This window comes from Notothenia coriiceps, unplaced genomic scaffold (assembly GCF_000735185.1).
Source record: "Notothenia coriiceps isolate Sejong01 unplaced genomic scaffold, NC01 NC01_scaffold00035949, whole genome shotgun sequence".
Lineage (NCBI taxonomy): Eukaryota > Metazoa > Chordata > Actinopteri > Perciformes > Nototheniidae > Notothenia > Notothenia coriiceps.
The window spans coordinates 368,246-378,894 of record NW_011368650.1 but is presented as its reverse complement, the minus strand read 5'-3'; the positions used below and the strand labels follow the sequence as shown (position 1 = coordinate 378,894).

Genomic DNA, 10,649 nt, shown 5'->3' with positions numbered 1-10,649 from the left:
TGAAAACATCAATTTATTGAAGAAAATAATTTGAAAAGTATGTTTTTAACAGTTGATTACCCTGAACTTTAACGTATAATTCAACTGAATAAAATAAAATCGTTTTACTTCAATTATGTTATTTTCATAATCGTTACAAGCCAAAATCGTAATTGCGATTAAAATACGATTAATTGAGCAGCCCTAGCTCAAAGTGCACCAGATTGATGCATTTAACTTCAACATTTAAAAAACATCTTCCTGGGGGTGCATGCCCCCGGACCCTAGACTAGAGGATGTGACGTCCACCACCAAATAAAGCAGGTTAAAATAATTAAATTGCATACATTTTATTTTGTTGTAAACACTGAAAACGGGTCCCACAGACCCAAACAGCACACAAAGGTTAAAGGTAGCATATAATAATGTTAAAATGTGCTAAATATATACACTGCAAAAAAACAAAAAAGAGGAGTAAAAGTAGCTATTTTTTGAAAGTAGCTCTCATCCTAAAAAAGGTTGGAGACCCCTGTTATAGAACAATACATTTGACAATTGTAAGCTTGGCCTACCATTTTATTGGAGCGATGAGGAACAGGTGGGGCTTGAAAAGGCCCACCTGTTCAAAGTGGGGAATGACAGAAAAAGTTTGAGAACCACTGCTTTTATCGAAGAAAAAGTTGTCCATACAACTTCAAGGGTGAAAATGTAAGACTTCCGTCTCTAATTTCAAAATAAAACTATTTTTGAGTAAACAAGCTGCATCTAGTTTGAGTTAAACTTCAAGAGCAACAGTGGAGATGTGTGTATACATTTTCAGAACGAAAAGGGCAGTGGTATTGTACCTACTGTTTTGACATTGTAGCTAGCTAATGTGTTCTGGTTGTTTCTACAGAGCCGTTAGCTCTGAAGTAAACGGCTACATAGCTAGCGTCCGTTACAACACTGCCACGACAGCCTGAACCTGCACGTCAACGCTAGCTACCTTAGCACGGATGGCATGCCGCTAGCGTGCCTGCTCGAGTCAGCAGCTGGTGGACATCCCCATCCTTATTTTCACCAGTCGTGACCAGGCCGAAACAGCAGACTGCTGGCTCCAATACTAAAGTATCCGCTCCGTGGTTCCTAGCTAAACACAGGTGACACTTGTCGGAACCGTGCAGCCCGCTAGCGCCGCAGTCCCCTCGGTTTACCGTACATCCACACCAACAGAGCTGATGCTGTTCCAAGTCACCAGCAGCCCCTACACTGCGACTACCTGGAAAATACTGAACCTTTAACCAGATATCAGGCAAATAAACACTCACCCGTAGTGAAGCTGCTAATGGCAATGTCACGCGGTGACTGTATCGGGGAAGTAGGGTTGGTGTTTTCCCAGAGCGGTCACCCAGGTCGAGTATCTTTCCTCCAAATGTTCCCTCTCTCAGCGAGCTACACCTCCGTATGATCTCTCCACACTGCAATGGTGCTGAAGCACCGCGCCACACGATTGGCCAGAATGAGCGGAACTTGGTAAGCAGAAAGCTCAGCGACCTGCAGGGGGAGCAGACGTGATGCATTCAAAGCTGTCGGAAAACCCAATAAATGGTTTGAGCGCACTTTTGCATTAACCTACTGAAGACCGAAAAACCGATTTTACTGCATATTTTCCGCTTGTGTGAATTGGATTCAGTACAATATATATCTCTAATGCAGATTAATGGAACAAACAAACCTGCCAAAAATATAGGCCACATTCAAAATAAAAGACAATATTGAACAACTGATGTGAAGAAAACAAAGGTCCTATAGTAATCTTAATTTACATAATATTGCATTAACAACCACTCATGTTCCCCTCTCCTGCAACTAATGAACATAATTTGATTACAAAGGCCATTGTGATTGGTTAAGACTAAAACGGTCCAAACACATTGACTTTAACTGGATTTTGGTCGACTGCTTGTGCCTTTAAGTTTCTGTTGTAGGCTACTATCAAAGCGCTGCTGCCTTTTTTGCTTTCACTTTCACCTCGGATCTCTTAATCTTTTGTGCAGTTTTATAAAGAATTAGCACAAGTATTTTTGGCAAACTTATTAACTTAACTTACTTAAACCGTTTTTTGTGTGATCAAGAGTGCAGTGCAATCGATATTTTTAGCAACTCGGCGTTCACGATTCAAGGAATTTGTGTTCAGCCTACACAGAATAGAGGTACTTTCCCAGAAGTGATACTTTAGTAGTGCGTCATATTTCCTTTGCGAAATCAAACGCCTAATAGTGTACTTCTTACTTTAGTTTATTCCTCCTTTTTCATTGCACGCAGTAAGGTAGGTTGTTTCAATTATCATTTCTGTTGTTATATTTAATTACAAAAACTCGCTCGGTTGGCAACTCGCTATCTGTTGATCAGTGTGTCACCAGCTGTAATTTTTCTTTTAGCACAGTTCATGGCTTTCCCGGACCACATTCAGCTTCAGGCTATTAACCAGACAGCGGAGGCGCTCAGCAGCTATGAGCGTAGGAGGCTGTTTTACCTGTGTGATGTCCTGGACACGGACAATAGTGTGGCTTGTATGAAGGAGATGCTGAAATCTAAAGTGATGTCCAATGAGAGGGGAGTCCTGTTGGTCCTGGCGCTGATGTGGCAATTGAGACGTTTTGATATCCTGAAAAATGTGTATAAAACCAGCAGGGAGGAGGTGGAGGTGTCTTTGAAACATGTGCAGGTCCTGCCAAAATTCAGGTAAGATGTGTTGTAAGCATAAGAGGTCTTACATATTTTAACAATCCAATGGTTATGCATACTTCTTAATTAATACTGTATTAAGCTATCTTTGGCTCTTTTGAATATATCACTTTTTGTATAATTATTTTATATTGTATTCTATTTTATTTCTATGTTTAACCTTGTGTAAATCCTATTTTTCACTCTGACCCTGTTGCTGCTATAAACACCTGCATTTCCCCACAGGGATAAATACAGTTCCATCTTATATCTTTACTTGATGTAACACATGTACATTTCCCCTCTGTGGTACGAAGGTATTCTGATTCTGATTCTGATAACCCAAGGTGTGCTACCTAAAGTAATCATGGTTTCCTTTACTGCAGAGTATTGATGGCTAATATTAATGAGGACATGGCCGCTGAAGATCTGTCCAATGTGAAATTCTTGTTAAGCAGCACGATACCCCGTGAGAACATGGAAAAAGCAACGGTAAAAAAAATGAAGTGACCTTTTTTTGTTTTCAGTTTCTGAATTTCCCATTCGTGTGGGTGTAAGAGGGGAGTTTGGCGTGCTTTCAAGTGACCCAAAAACATCAGCTGCATACCAAAGGTGTTTTAACTTTCTCTTCTCTCTCCCTTCTGAGACAGAGTTTCCTGGAGGTGATCATTGAACTTGAGAAGCTGGATATAGTTTCACCAGAAAGAGTTGACTCTTTAGAGAAATGTTTAAGAGACATTGGCAGGGTCGACCTTGCCAAAAAAGTGTCTGCATACAAGATGTCAGGTGACTATCTTACTGTCTGACTTTTCATGAAATGGGAACTTAAAATTATTGTTTTGTGTGTGTGTATCTGGTACCACTGAAATGGTCCATGACGCCTTTATCAATGGAAAAGGAACTATTCTTAAAGTACACTTCAAAGAACCACAAAAAAAGGAAGTAAACCAGACGTGTTGCACAGAAACATAACAGAAATGTGAAGCCTATTTAACCTATTCCTTTTTTTTCTCAGCATAACTGCTGTACTTGGCCAATACAGATGTATTTCATCATGTTCCAACAAAAAGCGGTCTTTACCCCAAGATTGTGATATAATGTATAGTATAAAACAAAGTGCATTTAGCTTCTGTTTCATTGAACTCTCATAACTGACATAGCCGAGCTCATTAATTAACACCAGCACAGACGTACTTTTAAGATACTTAAGTTTGACACCCAGATCCCTTTTCTTTTAGGCAGATTGAATTTTAAATCATTTTCAGACACTCTATTAAACAAACCCCATGTCATACGTTTTCATTTAACGGTAGATTCCTATCGAAGGAGAACGTTAAACTTTATGACTGTATTCACTTGTATTTCAATCCATGTTCCCTTTTCGCAGTTGTGACAACTGAGGGAAACTCCTATCAGCAGCCACAGCAAAGGCCCAGAGCACCTGTAAGTAGTGTACAAAAGTTATTCAACATTCACTTTTGTATCTTTTATAAAACAAATACTTTGGATTTTTTTTCTCTTCAGTATCGATTCCCTGCTCCAATTAGTTCTGTGCAGCAAACAAGACCACGAGAGCCCCTCCACGTTGGTAAGACATGCATGTTAGCAATCAGAGCAACTTCCAAATAAATGTTTTTACCAGAGATACAATAAGTGAAAAATACCCATTTTAAAGCTATGGAGCACACAAGTGGGGCTCTAATCACTATAGAAGCAACTGCAAAGCCCCAGGTCGCTCATCATATTTCACTTTGATATTAAAAACACCATATTACTCTTTGTCATCAGCCTCAGGAAGCATACCAGTGCCCGTATACAGAGAGCAGAACAGCCAGGTAAGATATTTCCTCACTATTGATGCAGTTTTCCCCTATATGTGTTTAATTAGTAAAGTGCATTTGTAAAACATGTTTGCTTGCTCCTTTGCATTCTAGAGTCATCTAGATTTGTACAAATTCAACACAAATCCCAGAGGACTTTGTGTTATCATAGACTGCGTGGGTAATGACGGAGGTGAGAAACAAAAACCTTCATACCTACAGTCTAGTGCTGGAATAAATATTCATATCCATTACTTAAGTACAGGTGGCACTATCATTTTTTAAACACTTGATTAAATGAAAGGCCTTAAAATTCTACTTGAGTAAAGCTACCAAAGTAGCGCCACCTAAATGTACCGAAAGTGTCAAAGTAAGGCATGCCATGCCAAGTTTATTTATATAGCACCTTTCAACACAAGGCAATTCAAAGTGCTTTACAAAAAATAAATACATTAAGAGCATCCATGCATCAACGTGTAAGCAGCATTACAATGCTGTAGCTGGTTGAGGTGGAGATAGTGTTCAGTCCAGTGGCCCCTTCCAAAAGCCCCACATGATAAAGCTAAGGGGTCATGCAATGATTAATGGGAGAGGAAAGAAGATCAACTGTTCTGCTACACACATTTGTTTTTAGTTTGGACTTTTTGTCTGTATTTTTTTTTAATGAAATATTTGATACTTTTACTGTATCTCTGTCTGCTTAGTTATTGGCATAAAAAATACTTAAATTAAGCCATGTGAGAGGTTTGAGTGTCGTCTCATGCAATAGTAAACTGAATATCTTCTGTTAAAATATCATCGATTCTAATGGCATTATTTCATTGATCTTTTCAGTGACTTATTAGTATGTTAAAGTTAAATTCTGCTTTCACCTTTCCAGACATGTTGGAACAGACATTTAGGGCTCTTCACTTCAAAGTGGCCCTCTACAAATGGCTGAGTGTGGCTGACACGCTTACTGCTCTCAGAGGGATACTCAGACCGAACTTTGAAGGCGATGGCTTTGTCTGCTGCATCATCAGCCGTGGTACTTCGAACAATCTCATGGGTACAGACACATACGGCACAGGTCTACTTCTGGAGAATGTCAGACGTCTTTTCACTGCTGATTCGTGTCCCATGCTGGCTGGCAAGCCCAAACTCTTCTTCATCCAGAGGTACAGCGTCCCAGAGTTTGTGCCACTTGCCAGGATGCAGCACCGAGATGAGGATCTGGAGACGGATGGGCATGATCGGCCTGCCAGATGTGAAATCATCCCGACAGGTGCAGATGTGTTCTGGAGTCACTGCTGGACGGACGAGTCTGAACTGGAGCAAGGACAACATCGCTCCATTTACCTGAAGGCTCTGACAGACGCCTTACACAAAGCTCAAAGCAGGTAAAACACTTAACAATACATTCAGCTGCTGCTCAGATAGGTTTCATATAATAGACTCAACATGTGTTTTTGTTTTGATAGGAAAACACATCTGGTTGATGTTCATACCGAGGTGAATGGCGCCATCTTTGAACATAACTCAAGGAATCCTGGAGCAAACTACCACATCGATCTAAATTATACTTTAAGGAAAGATCTTTACTTACAATAGATGATGCATCATGCTCACTTTCACTAAACACTGTCTGCCACAAGTAGATATAACATATTCCTTGCCAGGGAAGAACCTTATTTGTATTACTTTTGACTGTGTATAGAGTGACACCTACTGGTTGAAGGAAGTAGTTTGTTTTTCTATTTTATTTATTTTTAAATTGTTTTATTTTATAGTTTCATAACATACATGCTAATGTACTCACAAGACATATTTATATGTTTTATTACTGTATATGTAATCATATTTAACTTATTTAGTTTTCTTGAAGCAGCTAAAACCAAATTGTAGTTTCTTATCATATTATATTATTGTTACTTTGTTAGGCCTCCGGAGTAATGTGAAAATACAGTCTATAGTTAAATTAAGTTAACGCTATCTATCTATTTTGCTCCATTAATTCCTTTTCTAGGTTAACTCTGGGCTACTCACATAATTTCCTATTTTAGTGTACTTTTAATCAAGAGAGTACATAAACACAAACATATAGATTGAAACTATACCTCAAATTGTGTATCTCAGTTAAATGCATTACCTTCAATTTGTTTTTAGATTTTGCTTATTTGTCACCAAAGGATCTACATAAGGTCTGGATTTATTTTTATACCAATGTTTAAGTTTGCTACAATATTATTAAAAAATATAATAAAAAAAAACGTTGTCTTGATAAATCTTTATTACTTCTTGACTTATAGGTGTCAACCCTTACCCAGACCCCAAACAAAACATTTGAATTGAAATCTTTCCCTTTCCAAAATGTAACGACCTACAGTAATCACAACATTAATATTAAATGTATTTGGTAGTTTGTTTAATTCAAAAATGACATTACGGATGATTTTAATAACTGATTTTATGTCAAAGACTTTGATATTGTCACTTTAAAATATATTTTATGTAAATAATCTGGAAATGTCTCTTTTTGAACTCTTAAACTGACATTGATTTTTCAGTTAATGCACTTGACTTGCACTAATATCACTAAGGACTTCCACCTTTTAAAATCCTTGTGGGTTCTTGCTGACAATGATATACTGTTCAGAAAAGTTTGCCTATTTCTATTTGTAAATACATAATCTATGTATAGAGATAGAAACATGGACTTTTGAGTACTATGTTGTGTACCATGTGGCTAAACTGCTTTTATAAATGTATTTTTATTATCACAAATACTGACATAAAGTACCATTATTTGTCTATTACAGAAAGCAATGTTTAAAAAATGTAGTTCCATTGTTACAACCGGCTACTGAGGTTAGTTGTCTCAAAATGAAACCTATTGTAAATGTGAAGTATAGTGCTTACTGTAACAATGATATGATTAAAATGTTGTATTGATCGTTTTTCGTTTTTTATATACAGTAGCCTATAAACATAGCTAATAATGTCATAAAACAGTATAATGTATTCAACCTTAACATTCTTGTGTGAATGATCAAATGCAAAAAAACACCTGAAATGTTCAATAGAACATTATTCGGTGCCAAGCAGCACTGTGCTTGTGTCAGCAGGAGGCAGGCACGTTGTTTGAAGAACATCAGGAAACAAACAGAGGAGCAGGGCTCGTGAACGCGCACGGCCGGGGCTGCTGTTAATGGCGACTGCGCCGTGGGAAGCAAGCGAGGAGTTGAATGAGTTCCCTCCACAGTTGAAGTGAAGCAGCCGCGGACAGTCAGACAGGACACCGCCGGTGCCGAGGAACAGACAGCAGGCACGGAGACACTGGCAGGACCCCGTGGTAGCACACTACATGGAAACACACAGCCAGGTGTGTCTGCTAGCCTCATCGCTAGCCGTGTCATGACGGCTGGAGAGATTTCTCACACATCTGTACGACGTTGCAGTGAGACGAGCACCAACACCCTGTTTGCCCTCCTTCGCTGAAACCAAGTGAGGAGGGGTTGTTGGTTTTATTTTATTTTTTATTTCTGGTTGTCCTACTCACCGGCGACTGTGGACCTATCCGTGTTTCTTACCATGGCTGAGAGAACCTCCTCCGGGTTGCTAACGATGATGTTGGAGCCCACGCCGGCTGTCGCTATGACCCTGCCCGCGGAGGTCCGGGAGAAGCTGGCGGAGCTGGAGCTGGAGCTCTCTGAAGGTAAGTTGACAACATTGACATAAACTACCGCACCGTGAGACCGAAACATGTGGTTTTTCACCTTGAAAGGGGGGCTTTAAACATTCTCCATGCACATGACAGCGCTCATAACCACCACCCTTTATCTTGACTTTGTGGCTCATGTTTGAATGCATGCCAGCATCACAGAAGCCCCTCAGCTACTCCCACTCTCCCTCAGGCTGAAACTGAACTTCTGCTGTAGTTTTCTCCTCATGACAGACTGTTAACCAATGCAGCACATGGGGTTGCTAAATTAAACTAAACTTGTGCTAGGTTCATCTGTTTAGTTTCACCTCTTGTGACATTTTAGATATCCAAATACCATGCTGGAGCAGATGGCTATCTGCCTCAACGTTAACAGCTGAGCTGACACACCCATGCTGCTGCTATGTGATTTGTTCTTGACATAAGCATAATCTAGGATTCTCCCTTAACATGTTTTATGGAAAAATAAAGTTAAGAACTAATACCAATGCACATTTTGATAAAACGACATTTCTTGTTATCTGACCAGAGATCCGCTTTATAAAAGTGTCTTTCTCTGAAACAGTTCAAACTGACCTTCCATTTCTTATACCATAGGCTTCAGGTTTTAATTTGAAACATTATTAGGAAGTTAGGAACCTTACGTTTTTTCCATGAATGTAGCCTATACTTGTTTGTGTATCCATGTGTTGTGCTCATGTGTCCGGGTTCATTCTTGCTTATGCCTGTTGTTGTTACCTTCCACGTGTGATTTCATAAACATAAGTACCAAGAAAAAGACAAGCTTTTGAACATTGAGATCTCTAGATCTTGCATCTATTACAATTTATTTAGTTCCTACCAAACATTAGCCCTTCAGTTTGGTTGTGAAACTGTCTAAAACTTTTTGGGTTTTAAATTCAACCATAAGTATTTCATCTGATTCCATTTGTTTTCCTTTTTTTGTTAATCAGTTTCTCTCTCAATCCAAAGCCAACCAAAAGGATGCATCTATTCTTAACAAACTGTACAGTACTGGATATGGTTATACTTTCTATACTTATTTATTTAAGAACAGGTCTGTTTGATATTCTATCATATGCACCTGTTTAAAGATAAACAGAAAGATCATAGCGTGTGCCTGTACAAAGTCCTGAAAAAAATGTCACCTGATATGATTTATTACGCTACCTAATCTATTTCCTTGATATTTGTCCTAAAGAACAAATGTCACTGTCACTAATGAAACAAATGATTTCCCATATTTGTACCACCTGTCAAATAAAATCGGAAGAATTTGACTGAAACTCTTTTGTTGGGTCGTATGTGGTGCTAGAAGGACCTTACGTCAAATTGTAGTGACTCAGCACTACACATAATAGATGAAGCTAGGCTCGTTCCCCCGCTGTCTTGAAATCTTTTGGAGTTTCAGTACCCTGCACAGGAGTATTTTCATAAAGCTCCCCTATTCTTTTCAGCTTAGTAAGTGATAATAATAATAATAATAATAATGTCATTTATATAGTGCTTTTCCTGGTGTTCAAAGCGCTTGTGAGACCCATTGTTTAACTGCAGCCTTTTTTGAGCCGTTATAACATAGTCAAATTAGCTAAGCTGTGGTAAGTCATACTTATTATTAATGACCTACATTGAGTCTAATTCGATTTTGAGATTTGACCCTAGGGCGTGACCCATAACTCTGGAGAAAATGTTCACTCCACAAGCTAATAAGTGTAGTCCTAGAACTTGAAATAATAGAAAACACATTGATACATTCTGCATTGAGCAGGTCTTTCTCTGTGTGAGCTGTGTGCAGAGGCACCACAGGGGTTAGGAATAGGCACACTTTGATAAGCACATTAACTCCCACCGAAGCCCCTAATGGGAGAGACATGTTTTCAGGAGCGGTTACCAAATGAATCTATATCTGTCCAGTTTCCTCTTCCTGCTCTCCACATGTCACATCCTGCCGTGTTGGAGCTCTGATAGCAGTATCTCCCTGACTCTGTTGCCTTCTGTTTCTCTTTCTGGCTTTTCTTTCACTGACACACTCTGTTTTCTCTCCGTTTCACTGCCTTCCATGACTCCTCACCTCCATATTTCCTCTGATCAAAGAGTAAATGTCTTTCTATTTTTTCACTCTCAAATCCTTTTTCTTTACACCGCCGTGAACTCTTCACCTTGCCCTTCGGTTGCCTCCCCGTTACATCCTGTCTCGGGAAAGAATAGACGGCTTGTTTTATTGGAAGGAGATGAGAGCCTGAGAAACCTGCAGGTTTTCTATCCTTCTCAATGAGCAACGCTCATAGCGATTTAGAGTCAAGCGTGGTGTGTGTGTGTGTGTGTGTGTGTGTGTGTGTGTGTGTGTGTGTGTGTGTGTGTGTGTGTGTGTGTGTGTGTGTGTGTGTGTGTGTGTGTGTGCTTAAGCTAGTAGCAGCAGCCATTGGAATAACATGACACAATCC

General features: G+C 39.3%; 2 protein-coding genes across 4 annotated transcripts in view; both read left to right on the top strand.

Annotated features, from left to right (window-relative positions):
• Positions 1-1,949: 1,949 nt before the first annotated feature.
• On the top strand, positions 1,950-7,405 carry LOC104963314 (CASP8 and FADD-like apoptosis regulator). Of its 2 annotated transcripts, none has more exons than XM_010791890.1 (10): positions 1,950-2,287; positions 2,405-2,703; positions 3,072-3,177; positions 3,336-3,471; positions 4,073-4,128; positions 4,210-4,273; positions 4,474-4,520; positions 4,620-4,698; positions 5,386-5,884; positions 5,966-7,405. In XM_010791890.1, the coding sequence occupies exons 2-10, from the start codon at positions 2,408-2,410 to the stop codon at positions 6,093-6,095; spliced, it is 1,413 nt and encodes a 470-aa protein (XP_010790192.1). In that variant the 5' UTR covers positions 1,950-2,287; positions 2,405-2,407; the 3' UTR covers positions 6,096-7,405. The 2 variants fall into 2 exon arrangements, with proteins under 2 accessions (XP_010790192.1, XP_010790191.1); XM_010791889.1 differs by having other exon boundaries at positions 2,400-2,703; positions 5,966-7,404.
• Positions 7,406-7,974: 569 nt separating this feature from the next.
• Positions 7,975-10,649, top strand: part of LOC104963313 (disco-interacting protein 2 homolog A) — a 69,008-nt gene continuing 66,333 nt past the window's right edge. For both annotated transcript variants that reach the window (XM_010791888.1, XM_010791887.1), the window contains exon 1: positions 7,975-8,199. In XM_010791888.1, the coding sequence (XP_010790190.1) occupies positions 8,076-8,199 (124 nt within the window). In that variant the 5' untranslated portion in view covers positions 7,975-8,075. The remainder of the gene's footprint in view (positions 8,200-10,649) is intronic.